The sequence below is a fragment of the Lutra lutra genome, chromosome 7 (genome assembly GCF_902655055.1).
Source record: "Lutra lutra chromosome 7, mLutLut1.2, whole genome shotgun sequence".
In the NCBI taxonomy this organism is placed as follows: Eukaryota; Metazoa; Chordata; class Mammalia; order Carnivora; family Mustelidae; genus Lutra; species Lutra lutra.
This window is the reverse complement of record NC_062284.1, coordinates 5,594,367-5,612,353: the sequence shown is the minus strand read 5'-3', so window position 1 is coordinate 5,612,353 and position 17,987 is coordinate 5,594,367. Positions and strand designations below refer to the sequence as shown.

General features: G+C 52.2%; 2 protein-coding genes across 4 annotated transcripts in view; both read right to left on the bottom strand.

Annotated features, from left to right (window-relative positions):
* AP3S2 (adaptor related protein complex 3 subunit sigma 2) overlaps window positions 1–2,514 on the bottom strand; it is a 56,549-nt gene extending 54,035 nt beyond the window's left edge. For both annotated transcript variants that reach the window (XM_047738654.1, XM_047738655.1), the window contains exon 1: window positions 2,357–2,514. In XM_047738654.1, coding sequence (XP_047594610.1) covers window positions 2,357–2,425 — 69 coding nt within the window. In that variant the 5' untranslated portion in view covers window positions 2,426–2,514. The remainder of the gene's footprint in view (window positions 1–2,356) is intronic.
* Window positions 2,515–4,784: 2,270 nt separating this feature from the next.
* Window positions 4,785–17,272, bottom strand: ARPIN (actin related protein 2/3 complex inhibitor). Of its 2 annotated transcripts, none has more exons than XM_047738652.1 (6): window positions 17,042–17,272; window positions 15,682–15,757; window positions 13,010–13,142; window positions 9,903–10,109; window positions 9,364–9,527; window positions 4,785–8,425 (listed from the first exon to the last, which is right to left on the bottom strand). In XM_047738652.1, exons 1-6 carry the CDS (start codon window positions 17,131–17,133, stop codon window positions 8,417–8,419), a joined length of 681 nt encoding a protein of 226 aa, XP_047594608.1. In that variant the 5' UTR covers window positions 17,134–17,272; the 3' UTR covers window positions 4,785–8,416. The 2 variants fall into 2 exon arrangements, with proteins under 2 accessions (XP_047594608.1, XP_047594609.1); XM_047738653.1 differs by lacking the exon at window positions 17,042–17,272 and adding an exon at window positions 16,491–16,705 and having other exon boundaries at window positions 15,682–15,759.
* Window positions 17,273–17,987: the final 715 nt, after the last annotated feature.

The window sequence follows — 17,987 nt, the reverse complement described above, 5'->3', positions numbered from 1 at the left end:
GGAGCCAAAGGCGGGACTCTATCTCAGGACTCAGGATCACGACCTGAGCCGGAAGGCACCCCTAATTTCTAATTTCAACATAAAGGTGAACTACTACTTGCTTACATGCCTCAATGACATTAGCAATCCCTCATATCTTTTAGTTCTCTTAAGTTTTCAAGGTAACTTTCACTCATAAGCTAATGTGGTTCTTATAAAAATCCCATGTTCTCCAAAGAAGGTTTACAAATGGCCAATAAGGACATGCAAAGATGCTTAATGTCATTAGTCATTGGGGAAATGGAAACTGAAACCATAATGAGCATCCACGTGATACCCATTAAAGTTTCTTATCAAAAAGATAGTAACGGGGCGCCTGGGTGGCTCAGTGGGTTAAAGCCTCTGCCTTCAGCTCAGGTCATGTTCCCAGGGTCCTGGGACGGAGCCCTGCATCAGGCTCTCTGCTCGGCAGGGAGCCTCCTTCCTGCCACCCCTGTCTGCCTCTCTGCCTACTGTGATCTCTGTCAAATAAATAAAATCTTAAAAAAAAAAAAAAAAAAGATAGTAACAAGGGGCGTCTAGGTGGCTCAGTGGGTTAAAGCCTCTGCCTTCGGCTCAGGTCATGATCCCAGGGTCCTGGGATCGAGCCCCACATCGGGCTCTCTGCTCAGCAGGGAGCCTGCTTTCCCCTCTCTCTCTGCCTGCCTCTCTGCCTACTTGTGATCTCTTTTTCTCTGTCAAATAAATAAATAAAATCTTAAAAAAAAAAAAGTAACAAATGCCGATAGGGAGATAGAGAAATTGAAACCCATATACATTACTGATGGGAATGTAAAACAGTGCAGCCACTTTGGAAAACAGCTGGGCAATTCCTCAAAATGTTCACCATAAAGTTACCAGATAACCCAGCAATTCTACTCCTAGGTTTATAACCTAGAGAAATGAAAACATACGGGCACATAAAAACATGTACACAAATGTCCACAGCAACATTACCCACGAGAGCCACAGGGAGAAGCAACGGATAGGCAGTCAAAATGTGGTCTATCCATACAACGGAATATAACTTGGCAACAAAGAGGAATGACAAATTAATACATGCTACTAGCTGGATTAACCTTAAAAAGATATTAAGTGAAAGAAGCCAGTCATAAAAGACCACATACCACATACTGAATACCCTTTATATGAAATGTCCAGAATAGGCAAATTTAAAGAGACAGAAAGTTGACTAGTGGTTGCCTAGGGCTGAGGGAGTTGGGAGGAAGTAGGGAATGATTCCTAATGGGTAGGGGCTTCTTTTTGGGGAAATGGAAATGTCCTAAAATTGACCATGGGGTCCGTTCCACAACTTTGTGAACGTACTGAAATCCACCGAACTGTATACATTAAATAGGTGAACTATATGTATGTGATTTATTTCTCAATACCACCTAAAAACAGAAAAATTCACACACACAAATGCATACACAAACTGAATCGTTGTATTGAACGTTAATAGTTTTATCTCAAAATAATTATTTAATAAAGTGTAATCTAGCTTAAAAAATTCTACGAAAAAGGTAAAATTATTTTGTTCCTATCTATTTGACCGAAATAAAGAGAGGGGGAGAAAGAGAAAAACACAGGGTCCACAGACACGGGGTTAAAAAAAAAAGTGAGCTGAGGCCCGAACAGGAGTTTTCTGACTCTTTACCCTCCTTCGTTTCACCAATTATGTCTGTAACATTTGGAAACGTTGCCACGAAGAAATACACCCCTGGAGGGCAGGAGGCAAATCATGACGTTTGTGCTTTCCCAGAGGAGTTTCTGGGAAAACTCAAAATTCACGTTGTCATTTACTGAGCCCTCGCGCGGCAGCATTTGTAATTTCTCAACACTTCCCACTCTTAAGCTGACTTTGTTCAACTCTACGGGAGGAAGGGGCATCCAGTCCCTGGGCAGTCCCAGCCAGCACTGAAGCAAAATAAGCCCAAGGAAGCGCTTCTGCAGATCTCCTGGCGGAAGCAAGAACTTTCCTAAGGTGGCCTGTGTCTTCCTACTCGTACAACCGCGCTTAAGGACCGACAGATTAAAGGGACTTCACCCAGTCGCGTGTTCAGTGGGGCACACCCCCACCGTCATTCAGCGAGCCCTGAGACCCAAGGGGTGGTGTCACCAAACGGCAGAGAGATGCAGGGGTGGAGGAGCCAGTGAGGGAGCGCGGGGTGGGACAGATGGCCCGACAGCCGTCCGGGTCCCGCAAGGAGGGTCAAGAGGGTGAGGGTCACTCCAGGTGGGAGGAGCCCGAGGTGGTCGACCGGCCGGAGTCGCCGAAGGGAGGGAAGGCGGAGCGCGGGCGCTCCGAAGGGACGTGACGAAGTTGGGCCGCACTCACGAAACGCTGGTAGAAGCGGACCAGCCGCGGCTTCCCGTGGTTGTTGAAAACCAGAATCGCTTGAATCATCTTCGCCGGCCACGTTTCTTCAGCGCCGGCAGCTTCCACAAAGCATCTCCTTCCGTCACAACACGGCCACTTCCGCTGGGTGCGCCGCGGAGCGAGGCCCGCGGAAACGTGTCACCGCGCTCAAGGGTCCGAGCGCGAAGAGTCCGGCTTCCCCGCACTGCAGGGTCGGCGGAGGGCTGGGGCCCGGCCGGGGCGTCAGTTTGGCCGGCGTCGGCTTGCCAGTCCTGGCCTGGCCAGCGCGCGAACCGGGACCTCCGCCGCTCGCCCGGACGGAACGCTTGCCGCGGAGTCCCCGGGCGGAGCACGTCGGAAAAGCAGATGCCCGACGCTGAAGCTGCCAAAAGCAGCCGCGCTCCCAGGCGACCGGGCGGCGAGAGCTTCCCCGTCCCGCCGCCCGCGCGAAAACGTGCAAGTCCTGCTTTCCCCGTCACACTTGCAGGACGGTTCGCAGTGTGCAGGTGCCGGCTCATCTAGCCACTGTCTGCGAAGGGGAACGTTTAGTTCATTTTCGTTTTTCCGTGGTCGGTAGTGAGTGGGGGATTAAGGACTCCTCAGTGCAATCCATGGGGCGATCCCAAGTGGTAGATTGTGTTTCTTCTTCTAATAACTTAGTGGGGGCGAGGGGGAGCCACGTCCCTTATTGCAGCTGGAGCTACACGTTGGAATCCCCTGTCCAGAGGACTGGCAGTGGGCATCAAAAGCTTTTAAAATATATAGAACATTAGGCCCAGCGTTTCCACTGTTAAAATTTATAATAAAAAGATTGTGGACCTGTGAAAAGCCTCAGGAATGTGCATCTCAGGGACCCTAGGTGGTTCAGTCCCTTAACCATCTGCCTTCAGCTCAGGTGGGGATCAAGTCTCGTATCAGGCTCCCCGCCCAGCCTGCTTCTCTCTCTCCCTCTGCCTGCCTGCCACTCCCCCTGCTTGTGCTCTCTCCCTCTGACAAATAAATAAATAAAATCTTAAGGGAAAAAAAAAAAAGTACATCTCAGCAGTGTTAACTGCAGGGGAAAATGGGAAACAAATTATTCTGAAACGAGTTATTTGTTAAGTGCCTTTTTTGGCATGCACATGAGAAATACTAAAAGGTCATTGAAAATAATACTGTGAAATGTTTACAGTATAGATAAGTGTTCTTGGCCTATCCGTAAGTGAAAGATCACACAAGGTATGTACATGGACATCCCACTGTGTAAAAGACTAAGTAGATACAATCAAATACAAATAATAATCATGTCTAGTGGAATGTCAGCATCACTCAGTGTTCAGCACTGCCCTGGTTATAACCCTGGCTCCGGTGACCACCTGGGTACTTTGGGCAAGCACCTTCATCTGTAAAACAGGCATAGTATCAGTTTCCTTTACTTTATTATTTGTTTTTAAAATATTTTATTTATTTGAGAGAGAGAGCATGAGCGAGGAGAAGGTCAGAGTGAGAAGCAGACTTCCCGTGGAGCTGGGAACCCAATGCGGGACTCGATCCCAAGACTCCAGGATCGTGAGCTGAAGGCAGTCGCTTAACCAAGTGAGCCACCCAGGCACCCAGTTTCCTTTACTTTAAAACTAGGCTCTTTTCTACTTGAAAAAAAACTATTCCACTTAGACGGTTATAAATACAAAATCAGTTGTTTGTAAGCACTTGGAGCAATGCATGGCATTTAACTGAGTGGTACATAAGCAATTTAACAAAGCAGTGAAATTTGATGTCTTTTATTTTTTCGAATTTTCTAAAATAAATATGTATTACTCTTGTAGCCAGATTTTTTTTTAAGTTAAAAAATATCCAAGAGTTAAGCATCTGACCCTTGATGTCAACTCAGGTCTTGATCTCAGGGCTGTGAGTTCAAGCCCCGCGTTGGACTACACCCCAGTTGGGGAGCATACTTAGAAAAAAAAAAAAAATGAAGTCAATTAATATGCACTGAAACTTGACAAAATGTTTCAAATGTTGAGGAGAAATAACAAAATACTAAAACAGAAGAGTAATAAGGGAAACCTAGCTCTACCAACTATTAAAACCTACTATGATAGTTCAAATTGTCACTATAGGGAGACATTGAAATAGAATAATAATTTAAGTATAAAATAACTTTAATATGTGATGTAGGAGACATTGTAACTTGAGAGTGGGAAGGAAGCCAATAACTGTATTGGGAGAACTGGTTAATAATTTGAAAATAAGCTATTTAGTCATCTCACTTCCTACCCTTTCACAAATTAAAGGCAGAGTGGATTAAGGCCTTAACTGTGAAACCAGGTAATAACCAAAAATGAAGGAATTGAAACTGAGTATCTAACATCTGAAAGGAGAATATAAACCTAGAAGCAATAAAAAAATCACAAAAAGCCAACAGATGTATCTATATAAAGATTTTATGTTTGTAAAAAAAAATCAATTTTTTAAAAACAGAAGTTGATAAAATATGGTAAGTTGTTATATTTAAAATATAACCGAAAAGACCTCCACCTTCAGTGTATCAACAGGCAAAGAAACTGAGTAAGCAAAGAGGAAATATATCTAGGTAATTAACATGGAAAGAATCTTTAAGCTCGCTATTAATGGAAGAGAAAAGCTAATCGCAAACTATTAACTTTAAAGTATTGTTTTACCTTATCAAATACCATTTTTCAAATGTTATTACACCCAATTCTGGCAAAGGTAGCATGGAAAAGGTCCTCTCCTACAGTGCTGGTGAAATTATAACTCAGAACAACCCTTTTGGAAAGCAATTTGACAATCTAAAAAAACTTCTGCAGAAGACTCCTAGATTCCCAGTAATCTGACTCCTGGGAATTGGACTCTAAAGAAATAACCCCAAGATACAAAAATATGGTGGGGGGGCAGGACAGGGAGGGTGTAGGGGTGAAATTTAGGGAACTACATAATCTAGAACACTTACTGACATGTTAATTATATTAGCTCCAAGTAGGAGTCAATTAATTACCCCAAAATTGGACAATGATAGAGCTGCTAAATGGCAGTCAATCTTAAAAAACAATGGTTATGAAGACTCTGTAGCAACATGGGAAGCGATTATATAACATTAATTGAAAAAGGATTATCAAATTTTACGTGTAGGTATGATATAACAACCAGGGACGCAATATTCCAGGAGCAGGCCCCACCCCCACCTCCATGGCTTTTCAGGTGCTCATGTCTTGCTGGAAAATCCCTTTTCTCCTCCATCTACCTGGACTTCTTTCCATCTCCACTCCCCTCGCTACACACTCTATCTAACCTCTCACTGTGACAATTAAGGCAGTCTCCCAGTTGGGCTCATTGCCTTCAGCTTCTCTGTAGTCAAATGATCTTCGATAGAAACAAATCAAATTGTACCACTCTCCCCAGAATCAGTGGCTTCCAGGAAGTTAAGGATAAAGTCCTAAAATACTTAACATGCTAAAAATACCATGCCTGATGTCCTGCATCATCTCCAACATCTCCACCCGTTCTCTGAGCTCCAGCCACAAAGGCCTTTACCTTTCTCCATCCCACTGTCCTTCTCCTCCTTCTCTCCTTCCCTCCTTCCTTCATCTCTCTCCTGCCCATTTTTTGTCCAGGGCTTCCCCCACTGACACACTGGACCTCCTTTTATGGAATGGTGGCCTGCCTGTATGACCTTGCCATACCCTTTGTCCCTAGTGCTATGGGCAGCAGGATGCCCTCACTGGGTGTCTCTACTCCCAGTCACTATCTCCAGTCCTCCTGCTGCTTAACTGCTTCCCTGGCCACCCCCATGACTGAGGTCCCAGCACGCTCAACACCCAGCCAGCCCCATTCAGACACAGGACACCAGGGAGGCAGCTTCTATAACTGTCGAGGTGAGAGGTCACAGGGATCTAAACTAAGAAAAGGGCGACAAGAACACAAGAGATCCGTAAGCAGACCAGTAACCCGTGACTTCAGGTGGCCTCACTGAAGCGTGAATCCCAAGCCTCATGGCCATATTGTCAAGCCCAGGCTCAAATATGCAAGAAGGTAAATGAAAATTGGAACCATGATAATAAGTTTGGGAAGCATAATATTACCTGCTCAACTGCTAATACCAATGGAACAGATTTCAGCCTGGACAGATCAGCAGTCAAGGGTTTAGGCAAGTTCCCTAACGTCTAGGGATATAACCCCACTTCACAGGGCCAGGACTCCTCTGGCCCCTGTGTCCAAGGTCCTTCTGTAGGTCAAGAAGCAAAGGATGGTGGATGGGGGGCAGGTGGAGAACATAAGCTTGACTTTCCACAGCCCTGGATTTAAATCCTGGCTGTGCCACTTATTAGCTGTGACTCTGGGGAAATTGCCTTAACCCCTCCAGAGCCCCTTTCCTCCCCTGTAGTATACATGTGGAAGGAGAATAACCCAGTGAAGATTATAGAGTTTGAAATCGGACTGCCTGGGTTGAAATTCCTCTCCTCTATATACTACGGATGGAGCCTCTAAGTTTCAAAATCATATGAAATTTTAAAATGGGAATAATCACACATACCTCCCGGGATTGTTGGGACAGTTAAGTAAGAGGTTGCAAGCTCTTAGCAAGTACAGGTTTCCCCCACTATCGAAAAAGTACAGCATTCCTACAAACCCTATGAGAGGCAGTGAGGAAGCACTCACCATTAGTTTCCATGGGGAAATGAGCGTTCTCTTAGGCTTTTCTGAAACCTTAGGGCACATCTTGCTAACACGTGCACAAAATCCATTGCAGTAAAGCACAGATGCTCCCAGACACAGTTCAAAGCTCTAGGGGCTTGATGCTTGGGTACAGTTCCCGGGGAAGGAGATGGGTGGGGTCCCTCTCACCACTTGGGGTGCACACAAATGCTGAATGCCGTTTTCTTTTTTCTTTTGGCCTTATTATCATAAAAATGAAAACCCTCTGCAGATTTCTTTTGATTAGAAAAAACAGGTACTAAGGTAGGTCTTTCATAAAAGCCAAGTGTTATAACATAAACTTTTGAAAAACGGGGGATATGGGCGCTCGCACCAGGAAGCAGGTCAGGGGCTAAGTTACCATCATGGAAAGCATCTAGTGCTGTGTTTGACATATTAGGAGACTCAATAATTGTTAGTTCACCACCACCCTATCTTGTCCCTGAGGCCAGCAGGATCCGAATGTCACCAAGTCTCTGCTCCATTTGACTCCACGTCCCATCTCAGATCTGAGTGCGGGAACACTACCCAGCAAGGCGATGTTCATGATCAAAAAGACGCGGCTTCCTTCTTATAGGATCATTGCTCAGCTGGAAGACTGTTGACACCTGACATGACCCAGTCAATGCACAGGAATCCTTTTCTGAAGGTTTACTCACTCATAAAAAGTTCTCAAAGTACAAAACAACAAAAACAAAGGTTTTATCAAAATGTGGCCTGGCAGAGTAAGCCTGCAAGGTGGGGACCAGCCACCTGGGAAGACCCTAGGCCTCCCTGAGAACAGCATCCCCATCAGACAGGGAGGTCAGGAGACAGGAAGCCCCGCAATGTTGCAGAGAACCAGAGGAGGAATAAAGAACTGGCAGCTCTGGGGAAGGAAAAGGGCACAGAGGGAACAAGAAGGTTTGAACAGGAAAGCAAAGGCTACAGCTCAGAGCCCTGGCGGTAGGGGGCAGGTGAGGGAGGAAGGCAGGATATACAAGGACAGGGGAAAGCATGCAGATGAGGGCCATTTCCCAAGTGTACACCAAGACCAAGTTCAATTCCACTGCCTGCCTCTAGAAACAAGGCTGCCATTCAGGGCAAGGGCCACGGTGGAAAGGTCTAAGAGATCTACACTCACATCCAGGGAGGGCCCCTCCAGGAGCCACAGCGTGGGGCGACATTGGTCATGTCACGGTCATGGATTTGACTTTAGCAGTGCTTATTCCAAGAGTATTCTGGGGCAGCTGGAGGAAGAACCAGGGAAGGCTTGGTGGACTGTTCCCTTGAACTCCAGAGTAGATGTTGACGGATCACAGTCTCAGCAGTGCTGGTGGCCTCAGAGACGCTTCATGCCCACTCACCTCAGTCATCCTAGGGGTTAAGGAAGAGAATTGAACAAAGTGCATTTCATAAAAGTCTTCTACAAGTCACCAGACCAACAAGGGTCCCACTGAGGGGTACCAATGGAGCCCTCAGCCACCTTTCTTGGCTTCACCTTGTTCGAGAGGACCAGGGAGCTGGCCTGGCAGCTCCAATCATGTTTCATTCTGAGACTCACTTTACTATGACAAAGAGGAATCCAGACCCTCCATTCTTCCTTCCCTGCTTTCTCCGGCGAATGTCATTATCAGCATCACCTAGATAAATAGCCCATCTTTCTGGGACTTTGTTTTAAATGTTCAATTTGGGGCCTTTTGACATCAATTCAAATCTTCAGGTGAAATAAGCTTGAGAAAAACACATCCACTGTGGATGGACTGAAGATCAACTAGGGGCTGACCTTTGGCACGCACGCATGCGCCCCCCCCCCCCAACACACAACAACCTAGTGAGGACCAAGCCAGCCATCTTCCAGCCACTTTGGGCAGGGAGCCCAGAACGAAGGAGGGGAAAAAAAACAAAACAAAAACAAACCTCATTCAGCTCAGCTGCCGCAACATGGCTAATGTATTCACTTGAAGTGAAAATGTTTGGAGATCCAACGGCATCAGGTTTCACCGGTTCCCCTCCATGGTCCATTTTTTTCCATCCCTTGCTTTTATTAATCTTTGGGACTTTCTTGTAGATTGGCACAGCTCAGACCCATCAAAAAAGAAAGGTCTCAAGTGGTCACCCTTCACTCCTTGAAAAGAATTTTCCTGAGGCTGACTCATTCTTGGGAATCCCGTGGAATTCCACCAAAGCTGGGGGCATACAATGTACGCTGCCGTGTCCTTGTCCTACACACAACCTCAGCCCCTACAGACAAAACTCCTGTCGAGAGATAAACTGTACCAACGCCGGGCCCACGGTCATCGCTCGTGACCTACCCACTCCTCGTCCTCGGCCCCGTCCCCCTGCTCTCGGGTCTCCTCCACGGCTCCCACCGAAGACTTCTGTGCCATAATGTTGTCTGTCCAGGATGCCCCTGTCTTTCCATCACCAGCAAAATTACACTTGGTCACTGTTCCAGCCTCAAGTTTGGCTAAGGACTCTGAAAGAAGGGAAGAAGTTGAATGGCCCCGCCTCCCTATTTTGGAAACATATTGGGGGCTGGCCTGATCTGCTGGGGTCCCCTAGGCCCGGGTTAAACCACTGTTCTCTCAGACCTGGGTGCCCTCGGGGAGGCCCTGAGTGTGATCTCTAGGTGCTAGACAGGAGACATCACCCACAGGAACCATGGGATGGGGTGGCTCCCCCAGGATCCAGAGTGTTTAGGCTGTTGGCCCCAGGGCACTTGTCCAGACACTTAGGAACAGATCTCAGGACTAAGCAGACCTGGCCTGCTCCCATGAGCTCTGAGCAGGAGGGGTAGGGGAGCCTCAGGCAGAAGGCCAAGAGCCTCTACAGGCCACGGGAACATGCTCACCCAGGAAGGGGCCGTCGCCTCGAGTTTTCAGCCGTACCCCGGCCCCCAGCTCCAGCTCCAAGGCCTCCATCTCCGACTCGGGCATCCAGAACGCCACTGTCTGGTCGGGGGTAAGGCTCTCTGTCAGCGCAAGCAGCTCTGGCTTTTGTACCAGTGCCTTCAGGGCCTCGGGCGTGAGCCTGTCGGTGTCCCCCATCGCCTCCACCTCTGCAGGCACACAGCACGAGAAGGTCATTACTGCTGGAGTGGCAAGCACGCAGGAGGGCCTTTCGGGAGCCAGGTGAGGCCAGAGGGCTCTACGCACACGGAACCACCTGAAGCGAGGGCTCCGCGTCCCCATGGTGCCAGGACTCACCGAGGGCTTCCTGGCAGAGGAGGTATGGGTGTGGGCCCCGGAGCCAGGCTGCCTGGTGCCGATCTGTTTGCAAGCCATGTGAGCTCCGGCAGGTGACTTAACCTCCCTGGGCCTGACAGGTGGGGATAAAAACTGTACCCACCTGCTAGGACGGACGTGAGGTGTACATGAAGTAACACACGGAAAGCAGTCAGCACGGTGCCTGGCATGCGGGAAACCCTCAATGCAAGTAAATGTCTTAATTATGCCTTTTTGACACAGGAGAAAACGAAGGCTTAGGGAGGTCAGGTAAGTTGCCCCAGATCACACAGCTAGTCAGGGAAAGAGGCAGGATGCAAAGCCTCCACGCATGCCTCCCCATGGAGGCCGCAGTGATGAGGAGGGTTCTCTCCCGGCTCTCGGGGGCTCCTGGTAGGGCTGGAACTGCTGGAATGAATAGCCAACCATGGCGGTGCCCGTCCTCCCCCTTTGCCTGCTCATCCCAGTCCTGGCAAAGCTCAAGGCTCAGGGAGAATTCCAACAGGCTCACCTGCCAGCCCTGAATGTCCCAAATCTGGAGATCCTGGGTTGGGGACCAGAGCGTGGGGGGTGGGCAGAGGTGTCCCAGACTGAGAAGTGAGGACTCGCAAGGCCCTGAGACCTCACAAAGGTGTGCACAGCCACCCCCCAGCTCAGCGACCCAAAACTGTCCCGCAGGTGGCCCTCTCCATGCCAACAGATGCCAACAGATGGGGGCAGGGCTTCGGCTGGAGAGAGCAGCCAGCTGGCCCATGGAGCCCACACTGCGTTCCATTCAGGGTGTAAAACCTCCAAGATCCGTCAGGAATGCTTTTTTGGGGTTCCCCCACATACCTCACTCCCACCAAGGGCTTTTGAACTGCTCCCTACTCCTCAGCCCTCGCTCTGCTCAATGTCCCTGAGGAACCAAACCACCTCACCTCCACTTCCCAAGAACCCCCTAATACCACCTGCCTGTCAATCTACTGATAAGCACATGAAACCTCTCCTCCTCCCTTCTGTTTCCATCTCAAAGGACCATGGGTCCCCCTCCGACCTCTAGCCAGCTCCCCCAGATCTGGGCTCCAGATCCCATCCACTCCCCCTCCTCGGGGACCAGGCTCTCCTTCTCCCTACCAAATCTTTCCTCAATGCCCTCCTGAATTCTGGCTTTGACACCCACTACTTCAGAAGCCCCTACCCCCACACTGACTAGGGTCACTGGGAGCTCTTCACTGTGAGCCCACTGGAGGCTCAGTGGCCCCCACTTTCCTGGGGCTGAGACAGCACCTGACCTCATCACTACCTCACCCCCACCTTCACTGGGCCTCAGAGACACACAGGCTTCCCCCCAACCCCGGCCTCTGCAGGGGTCCCTCTCCTGCCTTTACAGGCTCCTTCCCTGTTCTCCCGGGTTGCTCTTCCCCAAGATGGCCTCCTGGGCAACTCCATCCACTTTCCTAGCTTCAGGACCAGCAATGCATAACAACTTCTGAACATGTGCCTCCAGCCCAGCCTGCTTCCTGCGTTCTAGAACTGTGGCCCCAAGGCCCCAGTGCACTTGCAGGCCCCTCTACCTGAAACTGCGACCACAGTTTCCCACAGGTCCACAGGTCCCAGACAGAATGCTTCTCCCCACACCTGCAGCCAAGCCCAAACCCAGGGGGTCGTCCCTGATTCCTCCTTCACTCTCCTTGTCTTGAAGCACTGAGGCCACGGTCCCTCCTCTGTCTCCAATCTATCCAGTCTCTCCATCCCCACCCACAGGCCCTTAATTCAGCCACCACAGCCTCCTAACAGGCCTGCTGGTCTCCCCTCGGGGATTGTTAAAAAGCGTTCTAATCATGTCGCTCTCCTACTTAAAACTACCCATGACAGGGCTCCCCTGAACCCTTGGGTGAGTGTCCCTTCTGGGGCCCTTCTCGACCTGGCCCCTGCATCCCTAGATGCTTCTCCTCCCCCTGCATCAGGGGCCCCCAGCTCCCAGCATGCCTTGGTACACAGCCCCCTCCTGAAACGCCCTTCCCAGCCCTGGCACCCTGCTGACTCCTGCTTTTCCTTCAGCATTTGGTCCTGCTGTCCCCTCCTCCAGGGCAGCCCCTGACCATCCCTGCCTGGGCTCCAGTCCCGGGCCCGTCCATCTCCGCTACCAGACTGAGGACATCTCGAGTGCAGGTCTGAGTCGTGTTCGTCCAGGGACGAACAGGCAGCTCCACATGTGGCTCAGGGCCTGGTCCAGCACAGATGCTCATTAAATAATCAGAGAATGAACGGACAACTGAGAGCACGAATGAGTAAACCGACAGAGGCATGGATGGATGGATTCTCATTCAACCTTAAAACCTTCTTCCACAGGGGCAGACAGCAAAGACGTCCTTGTAGAGCCAAAACTGGAAAGAGGAATGAAGTCACAAAGGGCCTAAGAATCCCATGGGAATTTGGGCAGGAAAATGGAGCCTGGACTAGAAGACAGCGAGAGCCCAGAGTACACTGTACACGGACGACTCTGCCAGACTCCAGGAGTCGGCAGGAGGTGGGAGGCCAGCCAGGCCCTGAGGATTGAGGTGGGGCCCTAGGGATCCTCTGAGTGAAAGTGGGGGCAGAAAGGAGTCCAGCCAGGGGCCCTCAGGCCAGAAATGGGCTTCAAGGCCAGCCACACTGAGAAGACACTCACTAGGGCCAAGGGACCCCCTAGAGACACAGAAAGGTCACAGGCTCAGGAGGCCCTGAGAGAGGAATGATGGAGGATACCTACTGTAGGACGACATGAGGAAGCCCGTGTTGACCTTCCTGGTGGTGCTGAAGTTGGGCTCAACCTCATTTCCCTTGGGGTCGAACTTCCGGCGATGGATGCGACTGGGCTTGATGTACAGCACGTAGTAGCGCTCCTGGGGCCAGAGAGAGAGTGGGGGGCCGCTTCCCTCCCCCCTCCCTCCAACACACACACTCCCCACAGGGCTCCACGGCAAACCGCCCCCTAACATCTCCCTCCATCCTGAATCCCACCTCAGCGCTGAAAGATACTCAAGCTTGGGCAGATGCCACCACCCCCCAACATAGTCATTCATTCATCTAATCGTGTGCTTAGCACAGCACCTGCCACACAAAATGAACCACGTAGACAGCCGTGAGATGGCAGGCCCCGTGCCTGACCCCAAGGTCTCCACCCAGCCAGAGACAGAAAACACAGACAAAAAACCATAACCCAAGCGCCAAGGACCCCAAATACTGCAATGCAGGAGTGAAAAACCCAAGTGCCGTGGAAAGGGCACTGTAAGGGAGTTTTGAGTGCGGGTAGCCATAGTGCCTCTTCCAACACATGTGGGACCTGGGGCAAATCCCTCCCAGCCTCAGTTTCCCCTGTGGCATGGGGACAACATACTGTCTACTTTCAGGAATGTTGCAAAGGTTCAAGGAGATGACAGAGGAGGCAGCACGATGGAAAACACGGAGGGTGCTGTCAATGCTGCTTGCCAGCTGCTCTAAGCCAAACAGGCAGATAACACACACCCCCCACCCAGAGACTGGAGAAGAGGAATCCACCTCCCAGGAAAAACAGAAAAGGCGAGGTCTCGGAGGGTGGAGATCCTAGGACTGCGGGGGAAGAAGGGTGAAGGGAGACTATTCAAAGCCGGGGACGGGTATGAAATCAAAGTCAAGGTCCCATGTGTGTGTCTGAGTGACACAGGGCACGCAGGGGCCTCGCGGGCACCCACGCTGAGAATGTAAGTAGCATCAGTTCAAGATGGGCCCTGCGCTGGTATTCAGAGTTTGGACTTGATCTGGTGGACAAGAAGGAATCCTCAAAGGTTTCTGAGCGGCAGTGAGATCCTGAGAGGTCTTTTGGAAAACAAGCTGGCAACAGGGCAAGGATGAGCGTTGGGGGCAGCCAGAAGGCAGGAGGGGCAGGTGCAAGGTTTGAAGAGGACAGGCTAAATTCCTGAGGCTCATCCGAGGCCAGTGGAAAGAGGAAGGGAAGGGCGGGGAAGGGATGGTTAAGGGAGGAGGCCAATAGGACCCGGCACGGCTTGCCTGGGGGAGAAGGGAGTAAGAGATAGCGGAGGTTTGCAGGCCTGTGGCCAGCAGCCTTATCATAGGGCGGGGGAACTGAGGGGGGCGAGCTTGGGCAGGGCTAAGAGAGCCCCACAACAGGCTGGAGTGAACTAGCAGGGGCTTTGCAAGGCAGGCTGGCCGGGGGCTCTGGATTGGTTGTCTACCCTCCTGACTTGCACACTAAGGAGGGGGTAGGGGAGCGGAGGCTCTCCCCAGGGCCACAGGACAGCAACAGGCGCTGAGAAGCACCAGGCCTCTGGCCTGCCTCGGGGGCACCGAGATGAGCTCGGCTTTAGGGATCAAGGAATGAAGGTGGTCAGCACAGGAGAGCGGGGCTATATGAAAGGGGGCGGAAATGCAGAACTAGTGCTCTGGAAAGCGACACCAGCAAGCCACAGAGGTGTGTGTGAGCACACCTGAGATGGTGTGGTGACAGAGGGCATGACCCCAGGGACATGAGAGGGCAAGGGAAGAAGGTACAAGGACATGGGAGCTGAAGCCCCGGGGAGGGTCAATAACGCAGACTGTAGGCTGGACAAAGGCCCCTCATACATCAACCCACCTCCCACCCCAGTGTCCCCACCTGTATGCACAAGGTCCTAGAAACCCAGACTTCCAAAGTGCCCAGGCACACACAGTGGTGCTCAAAGAAGAGCAGGCCCACGCCAAGAGATTCACCACTGTGCAAAGGGAGAACTTCAAGGGTCCTTCTAACAGCAAATTCCACCAGTACATTTAAAATAATGCAATTCCAAAAAGTTCCAAGGACATGCAGCCTCCCAGGAACAGACGTGGTACTCAGAAAGGGGAAGGTCACTGCCGACCCCTCACACCCACACAGGCTGCTAACCTGCTCTCCCCTTGTCCATTAGGCCCCAGGGCAGTGGGAACCACCAGACCAGAAGCCAGGAGTCTGGGCCCTCGGCCCTCCCAGAATAAAGAGCCCCTCATCCTGCCCAGCCAGTAAGGCTCCCAGAGCTCTAAACAGAAGGTGACAGGCCTCTTCACAGCGTCTTCCGGCCACACAGCACCCACAGCCTCAGCCCTGAACCAGTCACCTTACCCCTTCTGCTCCCACCCTCCCAATCCCAGCCCCAAAAGCGCCAATGGGGTTAGGGCTACTCTGTCTTATCAGCAAGAACCCAGGTCCTGCCCTCTGTCCTCTGCCTAGCACAGTCCCAGTTGGCCCCTTTCCACCCAGTGGCCCCTTTGGGCAGCTATCTCCCCACTCACCCCCACCTGTCACACGAGCCCCTCCGGGAATGAGCTGCACCCCAAGTCTGTGCACTGGCAGAGCCGAGCACAGGGAGATGGCTTGGTGGCTGGGGACCCGGAAGCCAGTCCCTGCAGGTGTCCCCTGGCAAGCATCCTCACCTTCCTGTCATGGGCGTCCAAGATGCTGTGGCGAGACACATCGACCAGTTCTCCCTCCAGCAGGACGCCGTTTCCCCTGGGGATGAGAGAGAAAGAAGGGATCCGCTGCTTCTGTCAGTTGTCAGGGAAGAACCACAAGTTCAATGGCCCAGGTAGGAGCCTGCACTGGGACCGCAGCAGGGCCCACAAGTGTCTCCTAGTCGCCTGGCCCCCAAGCAGGCCTGGTACTGAACAGGTCCTCCATTCCTCGGAGGGCCCCAAAGGCTGGGACGCAGTGCAGAGGGTGGGGGGACAGCCTCAGGCTGCAAGACCAAGCTGCGGCCCCTCGTGCAAGGGTTTACTGTAATGCACAGCCTCAGTCTTCCTAGCTAGAAAATGGGAGAGTAACAGCCACCTCACTCTGCTTCTGTGATGACCACAGCATAAGATCGTGTAAGTGAAGGTGTTTATAGACTATTAAGTGCTGACTAAATATAAAGGATTTTACTTTTTTATTAAGCCAAATTTGAGGGAGGGGTCTAAGCTGCTATAGAGTATCTTTCTTTTTCACCTGTTTGGGTTTTTTTTTCCCCCCATCTCTCTTAAAGCACTTTCTATTCTTCTCCTCGCTCGTATCCACCTAGAGGTGGGAAAACCCAAGCTTAGAAGTTCCATGACTAGCCCAAGAGGAACTAGATTGCCGCTTCCCTCTTCTAGTTTTCATAAAAGAACCGGAGGCTTCCCTTTTTAGAGCCACAGAAATGGGAGAAGGATGGAGGTGAAAACGGAAACTCGCTCTACTTTACTTACCCTACCCATCGCCTCACCTGCAAAATTCTTGCGTTTCTAACTGCAAATGGAAGGGTCCATTTGTTCTCATAACCCCCACTGCGGGTGACGACAGCCACCCCCTCCCCATCCGGAGCCCACACGCGCCACCAGGCAGGCACGGCCCTCCCACGGCCACGCCAACTACCCCGCGCTCCTGGGGTCCCTGCACTACGTCCTCCCTTCAGGGGCGGGAAGTGGGGCGGCCTGTGCCAAGGCCTGCAGGCAGGGCGCGTAGGCCAGTAGCTAGAGTTCACAGCCGCAGCCCGGGAGGGGTTGAGACAAAGGTCGGTGATTTTGAGCGTCGGGAAGGGTACGGCGGGGGGGGGGCAGCGGGGAGTTTTAAGCTGATCTGTGTTTTAGGGGGTGCGCTCCGGCTGCAAGGCGGAGGGGAGCGCCGGGGTGCGAGTCGTGGGGTAGCTATGGCCATGTCTGCCTTTTCTACCCCCCGCACCCGGATCGCAGTCCCCTCCCCAATCCCGGAGCCCGGGTTCCACGCCGGGGACGGAGAACCGGCCCCGGGGGTCGGGGAGGCGGGGGCAGAGCGGCCTACCCCTGGTGGGCGGCGGGGTCCCAGGCCCCCGGCAGCCGCGCGCTCCGCACCGCCTTGTTCCGGAGGGCGCAGTGGTGGTAGATGCGGCTCATGACGCGCACGGCCGCTGCGCCCGCAGGCCTGGCGCTCCCGGGCTGCGCGCGGGGTCTCGGGCTTGACGCGGGGGAGCGCGGGGGGAGCGCGGGGGGCGCGCGCCGGGCCGCGATTCTCAGGCGCGGATCCGGGAAGGGCGCGGTCTGGCCCCGGCTAGCCCTGGCGGGACTTAAAGGGGCCGAGCCCCATTCCTGCCGCGGGACGGCGCGCGCGGGGAGGTGGGCTTCCGGGAAGACCCACAGTTGGGGCCTCTTTGTGGGCGGGGAGGGGAGCCAAGTTCTCTTTCCCTACCTTCCTTGTTCCTATAGGGAGACCCCGTCCCAACGCACGTCCCAACAAAGGGGAAATTGAGACCCAGAGATCCTACAGGATCAGCTCTGGAAGGAGCAGGAATGGAGTAAAGGGCACAGTCTTCAGGGATGGCGGGATGGTCAGCACAGAAGGGGCTCTTCGTGCTCTGCCCAAGGTCCCACAGTGGCTGGGGAAGGGGTTCCAGGGATCTGTGCTTGGGTGTCATACTGAGGTTTGAATCCCAGCTGCGTGAGCATGAGCAAGTGTCTCGACCTCTCTGAGCCCATTCTTCTTTCTCTACGGGGTCGGTATCCCAGGGGTGGTACGGGTTCGGCTTCGTAAACTCACTCTAGCACAGAGCATTTCCCCTCTCTGCCTTCCCGTACCGCTCTTGAACCCCTCCCCAGCGCCCTACTCCCCGCTGCCCAAGAATGTAAGAGCAGAGAGGGGCATTTTCCAAGCCTGGGGGCAGGAGTCTGTTCTGACCCAGGGATTGCTGGAGAGCCTGGGTTCTCTTAGACCCGTTCATGGAATTCATCTGTGGCCTCTGGGGGAGCATTCA